This window comes from Heterocephalus glaber, unplaced genomic scaffold (genome assembly GCF_053883595.1).
Source record: "Heterocephalus glaber isolate CG9 unplaced genomic scaffold, H.glaber_assembly_v1.0 deba00001509, whole genome shotgun sequence".
Classification (NCBI taxonomy): domain Eukaryota; kingdom Metazoa; phylum Chordata; class Mammalia; order Rodentia; family Bathyergidae; genus Heterocephalus; species Heterocephalus glaber.
The window spans coordinates 44587453-44607129 of NW_028258325.1; the positions used below are offsets into that span (position 1 = coordinate 44587453).

Consider the following 19677-nt stretch of genomic DNA (forward strand, 5'->3'; position numbering starts at 1 on the left):
GTTTTCCCAGATTTACTCCAACTTGGCCAATTGTACTCCCAACCCAGAGAACCCTGTGGTGGTGGATCATTCTGTGCGGGTCAATTCAGTTGGCAGCAGCGCCTCCTCTACCCAGCCTCTCCTTGTGCATGAAGATGTCTGAGCAGGACGAGCTTTTGGGGTCTCCCCTACAGGAGCAATCCCCATTTTTTTGGCTTCCACAATGGTTCTTTTGTTTTCTTTCAACTTGCATCTTGTGCCAGGGTAGTGGGTCCCCCACGGTAATCCTGACTTCATGAGCACACTTTAGTGGCTGATGATTTTCTTGTCATCAATCACCAACCTGTTGTAAAGGTTCGAACTGTATATATTCCCAAAAGCAAAGTAGCTCCTACTATAAACAAAAAAAGTTCTGATTTAGAGAAAGAGAGGGTGGAATGGGCTAGATGCCCAGATTTCTTTCCAATGCTTCTCCAATTCTGTTTGAAAAGCGTGGTTGGTTGTTGATTTGAATAAAAAGAAGTACGCACATTTGGCCTAAAGGATCCAGGATGATGTGAAGATACATCGGGATTGCCAATTGAAACCTAAGCCCTTCATGTGGAAAATGGAACATTATTAGAACAAAGGATACAAGTATGAACATCTGGCCTTATGAAATCTAGTATTTCACACTGAGAATGAGACCTGGGCCAAGAAAAAGTGCCCCTTGAACATGAATAAAGACATGGCTGTGGACCATCGCATGAGCTTTTGTACACCTGACCTGGTTTTTAAATAGAATTTGCTATCAGGAGTTGAATTGGAGACAAGGCCCCCCTAGCCTGTGTCTGTATATACTCATCTATAGATTGTGCATGTTCATACATTGGAGGAGGAGCCCACAAGGTTTAATTTCTGTGTACAAACCTGGCGTTATGTCTGCTGTGTGTAGGAATAGATTGAGCCATACAAGTTTGAAGGAAACAGTTAATACTGGTTTTTTTTAAGGAAAAAATGTAACTGTCAAGCACAGACATAACAAAAACCTCCTCTTTTAGCCAATGAACTTGCCCTTTCGATTGTCCAGAATAAGCCGATAGCCTCAGAATAGCATTGTACTCAGTGGATTTGATGCTGTTTGAAGAAGTTGCTGATCTACCACAGGATTCTGCAGGAGTGAGAAAGTAGTGCTGTCTTAGTTTGGATTCTTGTATAGCAGGAAGTCAAAGTTAGATTCATCCTCCTTTACAGACATGTCCTGGACATTGGGCCAGTATCTCATGTAAGAGTGTATGTGTGTGCGTGTGTATATATGCATGCAGAGATGTATTTGAGGGGGTGTTTTTGCCCTGAGTCCAATAGGGTCCTTCAGTAAGTACCCAAGAAGTAACTTGGCTTTCATCATCAGACCTGTTTCTGTACATAGCTGTCTAGAATAGCTTACCAAAAGCTTGTGTAGAGGCTTGTCAGAAGTGGAGTGCTGAGGGACTGACCTACTTGCAATCCATGCACACTTAAGGCACTCTGTTATTTATACTCAACATACTGTACCCATTCTTTAGGCCGTATGTAATGCTACTGTTCCACTGAGAAACATAGTTAAATGTTACCCTTTAGGCTGTGGCCTAAATACTACTCTTGATAGTTTACCTTCTTTCTCCGCCCTCCTCATCGCTGCCTAATATAAGAGGTAAATGTGTACATGGCAAGATTTGTGTGTTGTCTTGCAAAATTCGGGTATGTTGCCTCCATGGTTTTCCCTTATCCATCCCTTAGACTACATTTAAAGTAGTTTGTCCATTAATTTGGAAGTAACTGTTTGCACTGGAGTTTGATGCTCTCGCACCTTTCCAAAGTTAACAAGTTTTGGGGTTGTGTTGTCACATAAGAGATTGTTGCCATTTGCCATACTTTGTCTGAAAAATTCCTTGCATTCCTATTGACTTTGATTATAGTAAGAAAAGTTAATTGTAGATGTCTAGGTACTTCAGGGGCACTTCATTGAGAGTTTTGTCTTGGATATTCTTGAAAGTTTATATTTTTATAATTTTTTTTTACATCTGATTTTTTTTTGCAGTTGCTTAATGTTTGAAATTATTTTTGGCTTTTTTTGTAAATATTGAAATGTAGCAATAATGTCTTTTGAATATTCCCGAGCCCATGAGTCCTTGAAAATATTTTTTATATATACAGTAACTTTATGTGTAAATATATAAGCGGTGCAAGCTTAAAGGATGTTGTGTTTCATGTGTATTTTTCCTGATACGTTGTCCAATTGTTGACAGTTCTGAAGAATTCTAATAAAAATGTAAATATACAAATCAAATGGGATTTTTTTTTTCTTAAAATGCATTCACCCTTACAGAAAATTTTGCACCCAGTTTGCATAAAATACATGCAGGACTATCAAATCATACTAGGATTTATATGCTTGAAGATTCAATAGATATTTACTAAAAATGTTACGATGCATTACATTTTCTCATTCTTACCCCTTAGGTCTTTAAATTGAAAAAGTAGTAAACATTTTGAGAATTTCCGCATAGCTATGATTATTAAGTTGATTCTTGGGAAATGACCATTTTTGTTGGCAAAATAACAGCAATTTTCATGTGGTCTAATCTAATGTACCCAACAGGTTTCCTAAAAGAGATTGTCTAAAAATTAACTTGAACAGGGCCAGGGATTTAGCTCAGTAGTTCCGCCGCCTGCCTTACAAGCCTAAGGACCTGAGTTCAATCCCTGGTTCCAAAAAAAATTAACTTGAACAATAAAGTGGTGGCCAAAGTTGACATAAGGAATATCAAAAAATAGTGATTTGTATTCTTACTGCCTTGGGTTTTGAAGAGAGATAATTTCATTGTGAAAGACTTCTGCCCTCAATCCTTATTCTTACTGGCTTCCAGGATGGAGTTAAGTTCCATCATTTATTGGAGGGAGGTGCATTGTGCCTTTGAGTTAGGTATTGACCTGTGGCTGAAACATCCTGCAGGGGCAAAAAGTTCTGTCCAGACCTTTGAGACCTGGAGAGACACTGAGTTCTCCCACCACTTTACACCCTGTAATCCTATTAAGAAAAGGTGAGACACCCAAACATCATTTTCGTATGGACATGACATCTGCACCTGCAGAAGCATCTCCTGCAAAGAGTGGGAAGGGTTAAAAGGTGACCTGTAATGAGAAATCCTTTTCAAGTCAGGATGATTTGTGTGGCCAGGGATGTGCCAAATAATCAGAAATAGACCCACATTTCAATCAGGTTGCTGTTATTACAGACAGAAATGAATGCTAATTGACTGTAAAAGAAAGGTGTCTTTTCTCTCCAAATGTTTGCACTGTGATGTAGGGATGTGTGTGTGTGTGCGCGCGCGTGCGTGTGTGTGTGTGTGAAATCTTGAGTTAGAATCATGTTATCAGTCCTTCTCTGACCCAGCTTTTTATTGCAAAGTAGTTTTGGGTGCTTGGTGTCCAGGCTCAAAGTGCATTCAAATACTGGTGCCAGCCCTGTCTGCCATTTACTACTACTCTTGATATTCCAGTTCTATAGTAGTAGTATCTATCACACTGTACTAGTGTAGGCCTCTAAAGACCTACACAGTTCTCAAAAAATGGTAGCTTTTGCACACCTGTAATCCCACCACTCTGGGAGGCAGAAGACTGCAAGTTTGAGTCCAACCTGGACAATATAGTGACTTATTGAAATCCAATCTCAAAAATTGAGAAAGAGATGGTAAAAATCAGAAGGGAAGACTTACTGGAGATTTGGGGGTGGGGATAAACAGACCAAAAATAATCAAGATACATGTATGTACCAGTTTCCCAAAACAAATGTAACCATTGGATATTGCAAACATACACTAATAAAAATAAATGAAATATAAAAACTATAAAATGGGCTGGAGATGTAGATCAGTGCAAAGGCATTGGGTTCAATCACTAGTACTACCACCAACAACAGAAAGGTAGCTTTCATTATGGTTAATTAAGCTTGTTAAGTAGAGAAGATGAGCAATACTTAAATGCTGGCATATCACATATAGAATTACAAAATCAAATAATGCTTTTTGCTGTCTCTTAAATGCAAACAACATTGTACTAGTATGCTATTGAACTGACTTTGCTGTAATGATTTATGTGCTTTTATGTAGGTTCCAGCATTTTAGCCAGTAATTGAAGCCTTTCTATGTTCTTACTCCAGCCTTTCTTCTGGGGTCTCCTTCCAAATCATTGAGCCATGAGTATGCCCCATACTCTTCTGGTTCCATTTTCAGACTTTATATTGTCTTTTCCAACAAACTGCTATTTTTTCAAGGCCAGTGAAATCGTCTCAACTGGAAGTTGCCTCTGCATTCCCATGACATTCTATACTTCTAAGCTCTTACAATTTTTTCTGCCATGTACTATAGTTATTTTGGCTCTTATCCTCTTTCCCACCACTTCTATCCCCAGACTTGTTTCACTGGTATCTCTTACTCAAGTGAGTTACCTCCAGTGTGGCGAACCTATGGTATGTGTGCTGCAGTGGGCTGTTTGTATCATTAAAAGATCCAAAAGGTTCGCCATCACTAGTAGACAGAGGTTAAAAAGCCCCAAATTTGCAAAGATTCATTAAGACTTGCCCAAATTCATTTAGTAGTACTGATAGCCAGAACTTGCATTCAGGCCTGCCTGTGCTCATCAGTGATGGCCCTTCCACTTCCCTTTCTATGCGCGACATCATGCACCCACCCCAGTGCTCATCCTTTGAGCCCAGGTGCCTTGGTGCTGTCTCAGCCTTGTAGAGGGAGCCCATGCACATCAACTGGGGCTGGCTGAGGAGAGACTTCCCTGCCTTACTTAAGTGATGACCAAATTGCTATGTCTTTGAGGTACAGGTGTTCCTTACTGCCAGTGCCCCTGAAGTGGTTAATTAGTACTTCTTGAGTGGCTAATTAGTACTTTTTTGAGGAAATAATTAAACATTCTATCATTTGAGAGTGAGGGAGAGCCATCTGGGAGAAGGTGGCTCCAGGAAAGAGAAAACTTCAGGAAAGAAGCTTACAAAGAGCTTCATTTCACACTCAGGGATGGGAGGTGAGGCTTTGGTGAGAAGAGAAAAGGGGGGAGTGTGGGGGAGGCTCCTTTGGCAGCCTTACTGAGGCCTACACAGCTGCTCATGAGAATTAGGAGAGGTAAAGAAAAGAAGGGTTTGGGTGAGTGGGGAAAGGTAGGGAGGAAAAGGGAAAATGGCTGATGTTCTCTTCATGTCCCAGAAGTGGGGAGAGGAGCTTGAATCTGCCAATCAGAGACCCCTGGGCTTAAGGTACCACCCCAGGCTTGACCTTGGAGAGGCTCAGCAGAGCCAGCACCTGCATGTGTGTGTGTGGGGGGGCTGCCACAGGAGAGCTCTTAGGACCACCTGGGCTTTAGCTGGGCAGTCTTCCAGGGAACATCTATAAAGCAAACTTTGTTACCGTAGGGCTACTGTACTTCACTTGGCCAACAGAAGTTTGATTGTCTTCCACAGTTCAGCAGGCTGGGAGGCTGAGATCAGGGTGTGGCAGATGGGTCCTTTTGCCCCTGCCATTGTCAGGATGTGTTTCATGCCCTTCTTCCATTTCTGGTGGATCACTGTCAATCTTTGGCTGTTCTTGGCTTGTAGATCTCTCTTTTCACCTTCACATAGTGCTCTCCCTGGGTGTCTGTCCATTTCCCCTTTTTATAAGAACATCAGTCATATCAGGTTATGGGTTCATAGTATTCCAGTGTGACCTCATCTTTACCAATTACGTCTGTAGAGACTTTATTTTCAAATAGGTTTACATCATGAAGTATCAGAGTTTAGGTTTATGACTTCAACATGGGAATTTGGGAGGGACTCAATTCAACCCATAACTAAAGGTCTCACCTCCTTATTGTGTTGAGCAACCCCATCATCAGAGTACTAAAACTGGCTCTCAAAAAGATCTCAAAAGCACCCATTTTCAATTATTCTGGTATTTTTTAATCTGAAATTCAAATTTAACTTGATGCCCTTGAGTTTGCTTGCTAAATATGGTAAACCTCAGTTGGATTTTGAATCTGTAGATTTTGATTTAAAGACTGCACTTAATCATTGGATATTCAAAATCTAGCACAATGGAAGAAATGTACAATATCTGAATAATAAAACACAGAGGAGGAACTTTTATAAAGGCCTATTGATTGCAGACCCATTTAGTTTTTGCTGTTATTTCATTTTCATTTTTGGAAACTATTCTCACTAGATATAGAGCTCAGAATGGTGGTTTGCATTTTGCTATTTCTCTTGGTCTTTAAAATTTCTTTAAAATTATGTCTTAAATGTGAATTTCTTTGTATTTTATTTGAGCTTCTTGGATCTATGGATTGGTGTCTTTCATCAATACTGGAAAGTTGTTAGTTTTAAATTGTCTGCACCATCCTATTTCTCCTCTTCTTCTGGGACCCCAGTGTATCTCAGACCTTCTCAGTCTACCCTCCATTACTCTAACTCTTATCTTTTTTTTTTCCAGTACTAGGAATCGAATTCAGGACCTTGTGCTTGCCAGGAAGGCATGGTGCTGCTGAGCTAAATCCCCAGACCCCTAACTCTATCTTTTGTATTTCTTTTTGATTTTCTATGCTGCATGCAGGAGAATTTCTGTCCTTTATATTACCCAAATCCCCCTTTGGTACCTATCCAAGGAGAATTTTTCAGCACTTTCATTGACATGCCATAAAATCTACCATTCCAGTTGTATCCTCAGTGCTTTTATTATGCAGCTATCCCCACAACCCAGTTTTAGAATGCTGCTGCTATTCTAAAAATTTCCCTCATGGCATTAAAGTATTCAAATCATTTTAATTAATTATTTTTCTTTCTTAGATTACACCACATATTTGACTCTTACAGCACAAACACACTCACTGATTTTCTCTGGATGTTTTCGATGCCTACTATGTACCTGTACCTGTATTTAATGTTTTGCATATATTACCTCATTTAAGCCCCATGACTACCCTAGGAGTTAGATATTATCTATCTCCCCTTAAAGGTAAGAAACCTTTGTTTCTGAGAAGCTTGCTAGCTTCCCCTAAACCTGATAGCTATAAATAATGGAATTGAGTGGCAAGCTCTAATGTGACCCCTAAATCCTAAGATTTTATTTATTTGCTTGTTTTGCAGTGCTAGGGATTGAACCCAGAGCCTGCTGCATGCCAGGTAAGCTCTCTACCATTGAGCTACACCCCCGACCCAACCTTAGATCCTCTTAAAACAGGAGCTTCATCAATCTAATTGATATATGAGTGACTCCTTTGTTATTATTTTTTTACCATTAGGTGCTCTTTTGGGCACTTCAAAAGCACAAGAAAAAATAATGAAATCAAATCGACCACTTTGCTACTTAACCTTTCTAAGATGTTGGTAAGAATGGGGACTGAAATTAAAAGCTAATGTCAAGGCCCAGAATTGTCTGTTGATTTCACAGGTTCACAATCTGCTCAATCGCTTCCAAGTTACATAAGAACTTCCCCTGTCCCCCAGGAACACCCCTCGCTCTGTGTTTCAAATAACAGCCTTGTCCATTTGAGCCTCGGGATTAAAACAGTCTCCCCAATCAACAGAGGAGTGTGGGATCTGAAGGGTAGAGAGGAGCCCTAGCCAGGGTGAAGCAAGAATTTCAGATCAATGCTAGTATAAGTGAAAACACCACCTTTCTCTCACTTCAGCAGTTGTTACTGTTGGTTATAAGTTAACAAGCTGTTGCCCATATGTCTCCTTCACTATTGATTCCACTTTTGTTGGTTAAATGCAGCTTTTATGATGTGGGTTCTTCTATGATGGGTTTAACCCCCCAAGGGCTGGGTCCTCCCAGTAAATGCTCCTGGTTGAAATAAACATTCTCTAGTGGCTCACCTGTGGGTTTCCATCCGTGACTGGCTTTGAAGTGTGAGTGGTTTTTCACGCACATCAGCAGGACTTTGGTGAGTTTTATGAGACTGACCTTTTTCTTTGTGGTCTGTGGCTTAACAGTTGCTCTTGTTCTATTACAAATGAAGAATGAGGACAGGCAAAAGGATTTTCTTCATGGCTGCTGGTCTTGGGATATGGATAGGCATTCTAGAGCAGCTGAAAACCCTATGTGTGCACAAGAGGATGCCTAATCCAAAAGCCACACCTCTCTCATACAGTATCATTGTTGCTTAATTTGGGAGTATCACATGTGTGGTATAGAATACTTGTATGGGTGAACTGACTTTCTTTACTGCTCCAGCCAGATATTCCAGTCGACCCAATAGGATAGTTTTTATTTGGTGAGTCAATCAATTAGCAACTACATTGAGTAGCAGATTTTAAACAGGTTCCATGAGAAAAGAATGCTGTAGTTGATTAGTTATGTCTGCCTGGACATGGGTATGGCAAATTGTATCATGTATGCTAACTCTTCCAGAGCACCTCTGATCTAGCACTTACCATGTTCTCAATGCTTTTCAGACATGAATCTAATCTTTTCAATAACCATATGTAATAGTTATTATTACATATATAAGAAACTAAAAGATAGATCAAGTTAACCTGCCCAAGATCACAGAACTAGTATGTGGCCAAGGCCAGATATGAATCCAGGAAGTTTTAGTTTCAGAGTTTGAGCTCTGAACCACTATGTCAAACTGTCTTTCTGTGTCTGTTCCCATTTCAGTCAAGACAGATGTCCTGGATAAGCTAGGCTCAGAAAAACCCTCCCGATTGCTCCTGGCCAAAGACAAAAGACGGAGTCTTTTCCACCATGATGCTTACTGGACATGAGCTTCATGAGACTCTCTTGCCCTTTTTTCTTCCCAGGTGGACAGGGATTTAGATTATTGGACTTCCCAAACAGGAAGTCTTTTCAAACAGACAGAAAAAGATAAAGTCCCAAGGTTGAATAGATGCTCAGGCCACACACAGGGCACAGTTTTACCCAGGTCTCTGAAATACCTGATATCTAAGGGTGATTGGGAAATTTGAAGACAATGGAACAGCCAAAGACTCCCAAGCCCATCACCCATCTCATCTGTGCTGTGATTTACCACTAAAGTGACCCTTCTTTTATTTAAACAACATTTATTAAACACTAAGCATTTAATTCCATTGTCCACCTTTCTCACAACAGTCCTGGGAGACAGAGATTTACATTACAAAGATGAGAAAACTGAGACTCAAGAAGATAAGGTATACTTAGACTCTAAAGTCCCTCTTAGTGGCATAAAAAATTTTAACTTTGTGTTGTTATTGTTGCTGCTGAATCCCAATGCGTGAAATTGCCTGTCAACAAAGCAGACAGTAGCAACAGAGGTCCAAGAAATCCATTTGCCAGGCCCCTGCCCCTTCCCTTAGCCACACCTCAGACTTTCCAGCCCTTCACAGATCACCCTTTGGAAACAACTCTTAAGTTCCCTGCAGTTCACCAGCTTAGGTCATGTGAAATAGGAAGAAAAGGGGCAAAGGGGAAGGAAGTGGGAGGGCTAGGGGAAAGGATAGAAGGGAATGGGATTAATATGAGAAAATGGAAAAATAAGAACAAAATTTTTGTAAATAGGGAGGGCTGGAGGGGTTGAAGGGAGGGCTGGGCAAGGGTGAAAAACAAGAACCAAGAGAGACTATGTAAAGGTGCAAATTTCCAATGATGAATGTCATTATATTGTATACCTAAAATGTACCAATGATTAGAATGAATAATCAAAAATGTAAAATAGGAATAAAAGGTCCAAAGGGGTAGGGGTAGTGGGAGGCACAGGGGAAAGGAAAGAAGGGAAAGGAAAAAATGCTGAGAAATGGAAAAAATGGAAATAAAGTCTTTGTAAATAGGGAAGGGTGGAGGGGGTGAAGGGAGGGCTAGGAATGGGGAAAAAATAAGAACCAAGATGCATTATATAAAGGTACAATTCCCAATGAGAAGTGTAATTGTCTTGTATACCTACAATGTACCAATAAAAGAATTTAATACAAAAAAAAAAAAAGAATCCCATCCTGCTGAAATAAGGCTGACTGTATCTGATATCGCCTCTTCCTGGAAGGCTTCCTATCTCTGGGGCCCTTTGGAGATATCTCCTGGCCATTTATAGACTCCTCCGTGACTCAAACAGGAAGGTAAAGAAGAAGTACACCTTTAGGGTCTGTAGGTTTTCCAGCTTTCTCCAGCACTAAGGCCCTTATTATCAAATTTAAATGTGTATTTAACATACAGTCACTCCTTCCTATTTGCAAGAAGTTGGTTCCAGGACCCCCCACAGATACCCAAGTTTGAGAACACACAGGCCTCCTATATGCAATGGCATAGTATTTGCATATAACCTATGTATATTCTCCTCTATACTTTAAATACAGTATTGTTTAGAGAATGACAAGACCAAAAAATCTGTGCATATTTGATACAGATGCAATTTTAAAAATGTATTTTCTCTCCTCGGTTGGTTGAATTCATGGATGTAGAACCTGCAGATATGGATGGCTGATTATATATTTTGAAAAGACTTGCTCAACTCATGCTCTCCTATAGGTAATCAATGTTAACTTTGATTTGTTTCCTTTTATATATTTCTATTTTCACATGTGTGTGCATATATAGATATATGTTATTTAAAGAAATGGGGTTTTACTACACATTCTGCAACTTACATTTTGATTTACAGTGTGTCATGATTATCACTCCAGATCACATATAAATTAGATCTATAATTCCCCAATATATGGATATAACAAAAATCTAACATTTTCACATAAGGTCTTATCACATTGACTATTAGAAGTCTAAATCTTATATTTTTTGCTTCACTTCCACCAAATGTAGAAGATGGCATACATTTGTTTGGGTTAAAAGCAAAATAAAAGAAATATGTGACATTTGATTTTATTTAGTTTAGTAAATAAAAACAATTCATATGAGAGGGCCTGGTGTGGTGCTGGGAGACATGTGTGTGCTCATTAAAAGTTAATTAAATCTGAAATATAATATACTTTAGTAAGTAAGAATGGACTGAGAAAAGTAGAAGGAGTATCTGTGTGCCTGGATTGCCTTTTATTGAGTGTATTTAAAAAGATTATTAGCTTTTCTTAGGTCTGCAAGAGAAACTGGAAGAAAAGGAGTTATTTTCCCATCACATACTTGCTTCTACAGTTTAGCTGTCTATGATTAAAATAAAGCCAAACCACAGCAGAGTTACATGAGATATTCACTCTTCAGATAACAATAGGTTATCACTTTCCCTTTGAATTGCTCTCAAATGAGTGCAGCCTCCCTCCTCCCAAGAACGTCAATCAATCCTTACTCCTGTTTGGCCTGATTGGTAAAGCATTAGCCTGCTCTTAATGGGCAATGAAAATAGCAGCACTCCAGGTACTTGTCAGGCCATACAACCTCTAACTCCCTGACATTCAGAATCCATCAAAAGCCTGGTTGATAGAAACAATGCTTATGCACAGTTATCTGAAGAATAATCAGTGCATCCTTTAAAATCCAATTTCTACCCACGAACATAATAAAGCCGTGTGCATGGATCAGGTTGTATGCTGCCATAATCCCAGAGATGCTTTTGCTAAATTATATTTTGGGGTGATCCATCAGTTTCCAACCCAGATAGAAGAAATTACAGAATAAACATTATTATGAACATTAATACTGGGTGAGTGGAAACAGCACTTAAGTTTTAATTTTACCTCTGTTGTGTATTAGTCATTAGGCTTTAGGGAAATTACATAAATTCTCTGAACCTCAGTTGCCTCATCTAGTATAAGAATAGCTCCTGGCTCATAGGCTCTTTGTAGAACTAGATGAGATAATCCCTGTGAAGTATGACAGTACAGTTCTCAATACATGGTCTTACCAGAGGAGCCGTTGTTTTAACCAGCACCCTCTACACCTTCTGTGAATCCTGAAGACTGATATCCTAACTCACACAATGTTTTGGGTCAGTTTTCTCTAGTTTGGCTCCCTCTTTGTGCTCACACTAGCCAAGCTGTTTGCCCACCAAAGTTAATTATGTTTCCCAAAATTTCTGCCAAAGTCGCTATTACAAGAATATATTTTCATATTTATATTAAATTAATATAAATATAGAATTATTTATATTAAAAGATTCCAAAAAATATGACTAGAATTGTTATTGCAATAAAAGCCAAGGGGAATGTTTGGAAAGACTTTATATAAGTTAAGAGTTAAGAAAAGTTGCTAGCAGAGAAGATATGAGTGTAACAATTATAAAAAATGAGGAAAGGACTATTAAAAATCCTAGAAGAGATGCTCAAATGCTTCATAAATTATCTAATTTCACACTTCAAGTTAAGTAAACTGAAACTCCAAATCACAGATGATATACTGTGGATATGATTTATATCAGAACAGTGGTACTGTAAGTCAAGCCAGAGGACTCTTAATCAGAAAGAGCATTAACCTCCAATGAAAAATTAAAGTAAACATATATTCTTAGGATTAATTTAAATAAAAGGTCTAAGATCTGTCCATATCATGATGTTATTTGTAAATAATTACTCCCAAATCTAACCAGCTTGTTTGTCTTTGTTGTTGTTTTTGATCAACCAGTGAGTTACTAGACCCAGATCATTTCTACTGAATTATTATCATTAACCTCACTTTTAAGACACATAAAATAAATCTTTTTTCTGGTCCCAGAACATGTAGTACTTTTTCATGAATCAAAATGTTTTTGCTTAGTGGACTTTGTGAATAAAATCATTGTTTTTCCTTTTTGTAGACATCCCTGGAAAGCTTAGAACCAAATAGTTATTCATCGCTTGAAAATGAAGATAATTTTATAATATATATTTTGTACTAATTTAATGCCAGACTTCTTGTTTCACCCTCATTTCATTTTTCTTTTTGGGGGATTTATGTTATTTTATGTAACTTAATGCGTCATTCAGGGTACACATGGCAAACCTGTGATCATTTTATTTCAAGCAGAGAGAGATATAACAGCAAGTATCAGGAGCTTATAGTGTGGCCTAAAGAGCAGGAAGAGTAGATTCTAAACTTGTCCTCTAAGAATTTCTCCCTGAGAAACTGCCAAATGGACTCACAAGAGATGCTGCTCTTTCGGGCACTCAGGGAAGTCAAAAGGCTCCCATGGGGACTGTTCACTTTGAAAGCTCATCTCATAAATGCAACCCAAACATAAGGAAATTTCTCTGGCTAAGGTTGCTTCCACTGCCTTTTCAAACCCATGGAACTAAGGGCTAGGCAGTGCAGTGCAGACAAACACAACCTCATGCCCATGGGTGCCAATAAGCAAAGGCCAAAGCAGAAAGGAAAAGATGGTTTCCACCTCACTCCCACCTTCTGAACGTCATGCAAGCACTCCTGATGGGTGGCACCGAACCCACTTCCCAAGAGCCTAGGAAATGCTTCCTAGTCAAGCACTCTGTGTTGCTGCACATAAGCTAAAAGAAGTTTGCACTGAATCCTACGAGCCAATGCACTACACTCTTATTTTTAAAATACTCCTTTATTTTAATGTTTATTAGTACATGTTTTCAGTACATAGTAATTACATTCACTGTGGAGAGTTGCTACATGTACATAACACATCTTAACTTCTTTTCTTCTCATTGCCTTCTCTCCTCTTTCCATCTGTAGATCTCCTTCCCATTTGCAAAGGATTTATCTATTTCATATTTTTAAAATTTTGCTCTTTAAATTATTTATACTTTGGGTTTCTCATATAAAAGGAAACTATTCAATATATATGTGTCTGATTTATTTCACTTAGTATTATGGTCCCAAGGTAATCCATTTTCCTATAAATGATTCAAATTTATCATTCTTTGTGGACAAATAATACTCCATTGTGTACATATGCCACTTTTTCTTAGCTCAGTGATAGGGCACTTGCCTAGCAGGTACAAGGCCCTGGGTCAATCCCCAGAATCACACACACACACACACACACACACACACACACACACACACACACACACACTGGAAAGAAAAGAAAGAAAAAGAAAAGAAGAAAGAAAAATTTGTATTCCTGGGATAAAATGTTACTCTTAGGTCTCTTTGTGACTTGACATAAATACTTTCTGCTCCACCATTAGAAAAAATTCCTCTCAATTCCTTTCATCTTTTCTTAAGTAGCAAATTATCCCATTATGTCATATCCACTACACCTCTCTTTTCTGAGACAAATATTGGAAGTAACAGTTCTAGGGATGAGGAGACTGGAGACTCAAAGTTAAAATTGAGCTCCGATTCACCTCCTTCCTACTCATGGGACACTCTAAGCCATTCCAAGTCTCAGTTTTCTCACTGCAACAAAGAAAATCATAACACCTGTCCTAACCGCCTCACGTGATGTGGAGAATAGAGGCGAAAGACAAGGCAGGTGACACACTTTGCTTCACCAGACTGGCCTCACATTTGGTCTTTAAAAGAAATATCACCTTTATTTTTCTAAATCAGATTTTGTCTGTTCTACACCCTTGTCCTACTCAACTGGTCAGAGATTTAATCCCAGTCTTGAGGCTTCTTTTCCTCCCCAGTGACCTACACAGGGAGGAGAGGCTTTTTGTTAGGTCCACCTTAGCCACTGTGAAAAGCTCATTTCGGTTCATTTTGTTTTGTTTTGGGTACCGGGGATTGAACTTGGGTCCTTGCGCTTCTGAGGCAGGTGGCACCACTGAGCTAAATCCTCGGCCCTATCTTTTTTATTTTATTTTTTATTTTTTTGGTACCAGAGATTGAACTCAGGACCTTGTGCTTTCGAGGCAGGCTCTGGAACCACTGAGCTAAATCCTTGGCCCAGAAAAGCTCATTTCAAAGTCATGCATGGCCCCTTGAAGTTGGGCACTTCTGCTGCTTCCATGCCAGTGGGAAACTGGGTCTTTGGGCTGAAAATCAGTGCACCTAGGGACCCAGGAGTCCTTTGCCTTTGAGAATGCTCCTCCCTGCAATGCTGTGGTGTTGCAAAGCCTGAGTCCCAGTTATTGGCCACAACACAAGACTCCTATTCCCTGTGAGTCTCAGGAAACTTCCCCAAATGCCCAGTGGCCCCTCCTCAAATCCCCACTCACCTCTTCACTCCCTCTGGGAAAACCAATCATCATGCCTCCCATGAACCTAGGCTTTAGAAAATGAAGGCTGCAAAAGAGAGGGCTGCTGTCTTCTGGCAACTTCTGCCTGTCACACAAATTAATCTCTCAACAAATTATACTGCCACATTTGAAGAAGAAGAGTTTTAGACTTGTCAAGTGTTATACAAATGCACAGAGCATAACTCAGGGCTTCACTTTTCATCTGATCTGGTACTAGGCTGGTCCTAACAAGCAATAGCACTTTGGCTGTAGGCTTCAGAGATCGCCCTGGAAATCTCACACACTAGAAAATACACAGCACTATTCTGATCATTATTTTTAGCAGTCATATTTATGAGAAAGGAAACAGAAGGGCATAATGGGGAAACCTTGTTTGGGTCTGTCTAATCCCAACAATATGCTGTCAAGCAGCCAGGTGACTTTGTGTAGGTGATTTAAACTCTGTGGGAGTGGATTTATTATCTTTAAAATGAGATGTTTGTGATATAACAGTGGTTTTCAGATAAGATGGGAATAGGACCTTGGGTCTCTACCTTTGTTTTAACCAGTGCTACCTGAAAATTATATGGCTTAGGCACCTGGTTAGAAAAAGGCATTTTGCCACTCAAAAAGATTTTGAAAACATCTCACTGATTGATCTCTAGGGTCTGTGAGTCTGCTGAGAGTAGGTAGTGACCCGTGTCTTGCATGTCATCCCACCAAGGTCCCCTCTTGGATGTGAGTGTCCAAGATGGCTGCGCAGGGCCCCTCCCACTTGCTCAGAACCTAAAGCTGTAAAAGCAGGTGGATTCCTTCGTGGATGGACAGTTCCTGGGGAACTGCCAGTTGATGATGCCACGTCTCCTACCCTGCTGATCCTTCTCCCTTGCTTTTTAAACATTTTCTTAAAAAATTATTTCCCTTAATCTTGCCTTGAGATGCTAAGTTTGAGGTATATTAATCAGGACACATGCAGGCACTCATACTTTCCCATTTGGCTGTTTTAACTGCTGCTTAACATTTTCTGTTTTCGTGAAGCCCATGAGTCTAGAATCTAAGGCTGTATTTCCAAAGTCACAGCAGATAATATTAATTAATCATTAATCCTCATAGTCTTCTTTACAATACACATTTTCTGGGTACCACATGTCAATCATGTAGTGAGAAATGAGGCATAGGCAATATCCTGAAGAAGCACGTGGACCCCTGGGGGAGTTAGACCATGAATATGTCACTCATTACATGGGACCTGAGGTCCTCATAATGCCTCAGGAGCACTGAGAAGGGGCCAATTAGCTCCACCTGGGGAGTTGGAAGAAACTTCATAGTGCCTGGACTGCAGGGGCTACTCAATAAGTATTTACTGAAGGATGTGATGTTTGAGATGATGGACTTCAGAGCTACACTGCTGAATCCCAGCTCCATTGCTTTATCAGATGGGCAAGTTACTTAACGTCCATGTGCCTCCATTGCCAAGCTCACCTCACAGGGTTGTGAGCACCGAGAGGTAGCACAGGTAGGGTGCTTCCTCTGGCTTTTGTCAGATAGCGCATGCACCTCCTGGTCTTGCTGATTACCACGGTCGGCAGCCAGGAGCCCACAGGGGAGAGAAAGGTCAAGATTGTGCTGCGGATCTGGACGAAAAACAGAGCTTTTCAGAAATTCCCTGCTGGAACTTCCTCTGATCAGAATTTTTAAAAAGGGGCCAGTCTTGATTTTGTCACTTTGCATTGTATTAAAATGTCCTAATGTAATTTTGTACCCCATAAATATGTGCGGTTATAATTTGTCAATATATAATTTTAGAGGTGTTTTAAAGAGGAGGCAGCTGGAGCCATAGTCCCTTGTGCTTGCCCTCCCTTTCTGTTTTCCATCTCTGGCCTCAGGCTCTCTTCCTTCTCCATCCCTTTCCTCCTTCTCCTTCCTTCCCTCCTCCTTTTTTCCTACCTCTGTTCCCTCTATCCTCTCTGCATCTTCCTTCTGCTCTCTACACCCTCCTCTCTTCCCTCCGTCTCCCTTTGGCTTCCTGGGATCTGCTCTTCCCTTCCTGTTTCTCCCCTCTTCATCTCCCTGTATCCCTGCTCTCCTTTCCCTGCCACCCACTCAAGCTGGTCCTGTGACTAACCCCCACACCCTGAAAAACCAGCCCCCCACCCCCACCAGCAGGAAATGTAGTCTCAGGATCCACACAGACCAGAGCAAGGAAATCAATCTATTTTGCTGCTGTGGCTTCTCAGTGGAAAGTGCCAGCGGGTGCTCTTTTGCTGCCAGCACAGCCAGGGCTCCTGGGTGACATGTGTAGCCGGGGGTGATGGCAGCTTTGGTCTCCTAACTTTTCACTGTCAAACTCGAGCAGTTCGCAGGGTTTAAATGGCAGCAGCAGTCGACGCAGAGAAAACCACTCCTGCTGATACCCTAAGGGAGCTAAAGCCTGGATCCTCAGAAAGAAAACATTCAAGAGTTTAGCACACTCAGAAATTAATGCTCAGGCCTGAAGAGTACACCTGAGCCAGAGCAAAGGCGAGGAAGTCTGGCCAGGCCACCTCCCAATGAGGACTTCATTCTTCCACTGTGAAAATGGTCCCTGCACATCCACACTGCTGCTCATGATTGGGAATGCAGAGCTAACAAGATGACCCAGGCCCTGCCCTCCTGAGATGGTTTCTAAGGGGCAGATAGATCGTAAACAAGTGGAAATGCAAACAGGATACTTTTATAGGCTTACTAGTGTTATAAATAAAATAAAATAAATGAACAAATCTCTGTGGGGAGTTTGATTTAAATTGCATGGTCAGCAAAGACCTCCCCAAGAAGGAGCCCTTTGAGATGGGTTCTCAAAAACAAGAGGCAGCAGCCACAAAAAGATCTGGAAGGGCATTCTGTCAAGCAGAAGGCAATGCCAAAGATCAGAGGCAGAAGCTTTTAGAGAATAAAGGTCCCACAGGTGGAGTATAGGCATCCACAGGGAGAGGACAGTGATGAGGACACATAAGGCCTTGTGAGCCATGTCTCTAAGTTGATTTTGTAAGGGACAGGACTCAGTAGAAAGAAAAGAAATTTACTGGAAGGAGCTTTGGTGTCCACAGGATTGCCAGGGACAGAGATGGAAAAGCAATTGGGACACAAGGATGACAACTGGACACTTGGAATGCTAGTGTTTGTGCTACCGCCCTGCCAGCACAGGTCCTTGGGCACTGGGTGGCAGCCAGTGCTGCTTCTGCCCACATGTGTGTGAGTGGAGTCCCTGCAGCCAGTGAAGTTTGATTTACATACTGGGTGTAGTAGGCAGGGCTCTCCAGACAAACAGAAACAATAGGACATAGAATGTGCACATGAGTATGTGTGTGTGCGCACACAGATGTGTGTGCAAGTGTGTGATTTGTTGTAAGAAATTGGCTTACATGATTATGGAGACTGAGAAGCCCCAAGATCTGCATTTGGGAGGCAGAAGTCCCAGGAGTGCAGATGGTACAGTTCCAGTCCAAGTCTCTAAGGCCTGCAAACCAGGAGAGTTGGTAGTATAAGTTCTTGTCCAAGTCCAAGCCCACAGGCAGGAGAAGATTGATGTACTTGAGGACAGAGAGTGAATTATCTCTTACTAAGTCTTTTATTTTATTCAGACTGTCAACTGATTGGATGAGACCCACTCATATTGGCAAAGATAATCTGCTTTATTCAGCCCTACCTATTCAAATATTACTCTAATCCAACAATGCCTACGCAGATACATGCAGAATAACTTTTAGCCAAATACCTGGACACCCATGGCCCAGTCAAGTTGATGCAGTAAGCAAGCGTAGCTGGTTTACTGAGCAATCATAAACCCACTGCCCAGGGATAAGAAAGCCTGGGAAAGTGAATGTATGAAGCATTCCAGAGTGGGAAGCAGAGTCGGTCACCCATCAAAACTCAAAAGACGGGGAATTTCCCAAGTGTAGAAAATGAGTTAGGATCTGTAGGTAACCAAAGGAACAACACATGTCCACTCCATCATGGTAAGACTCTGCTTTTTTATTTAGTGCAATGGGAAGCCACTAAAGAACTGGAAGTGATGTGATCCAATTTATATTTTTAAAAGATCCTTCTGGCTTTGGGGTGGAGAATGGATTGTAAGGGGCAAGAGGGAAAGAAGGAGGCTACCACAGGATGTTGAGAGATAACGTGGATTTGACCAACATGGTCACAATATAGGCAGTGAAAGATGGTTACATTCAGGATTTACTTTGAGGTGAAATGAACATGACTTGCTGATAGATTAAGGTAAAGAATTAGGGACTGGGGCTAATCATGGGTGACTTCAGTTTTTTCAATTAAAAAATTTTCTGGGTGGTAATACAAGTTGCAAGGATGGGCTAGGTAGTTGCAGAAGAGGGGAAAAATCTACTGTTTAGTTTTGTCATGAATTTTACACATATACGATGCCCATGAGTCATCCAAATGACAATTTAAAGTAGACACTGGGTATTATAAGTATGACTCGGAAGAGGTCAATGTTGGAGATAGAAACTGTCAGGATGGGCTTGGAGCAGATAGATATTTTTTATCTTCCGGTTCTGCTAACTGCTAGGTGCATGAACTTGAGTAAGGTGCATAATGTCATTGAGTCCTAATGTCCTTGGTTATATTAGGTGTATTAGTTTCCTTGGGCTGCTATAACAAAGTACCACAAA

At 40.6% G+C, this 19677-nt stretch overlaps 1 protein-coding gene across 4 annotated transcripts in view; it reads left to right on the forward strand.

The window, feature by feature from the left end:
• The window catches only part of Kit (KIT proto-oncogene, receptor tyrosine kinase), an 89467-nt gene extending 87355 nt beyond the window's left edge, over nucleotides 1-2112 (forward strand). For all 4 annotated transcript variants that reach the window (XM_087187667.1, XM_087187668.1, XM_087187669.1 and 1 more), the window contains exon 21: nucleotides 11-2112. In XM_087187667.1, coding sequence (XP_087043793.1) covers nucleotides 11-142 — 132 coding nt within the window. In that variant the 3' untranslated portion in view covers nucleotides 143-2112. The remainder of the gene's footprint in view (nucleotides 1-10) is intronic.
• The last annotated feature ends 17565 nt before the right edge of the window (nucleotides 2113-19677 follow it).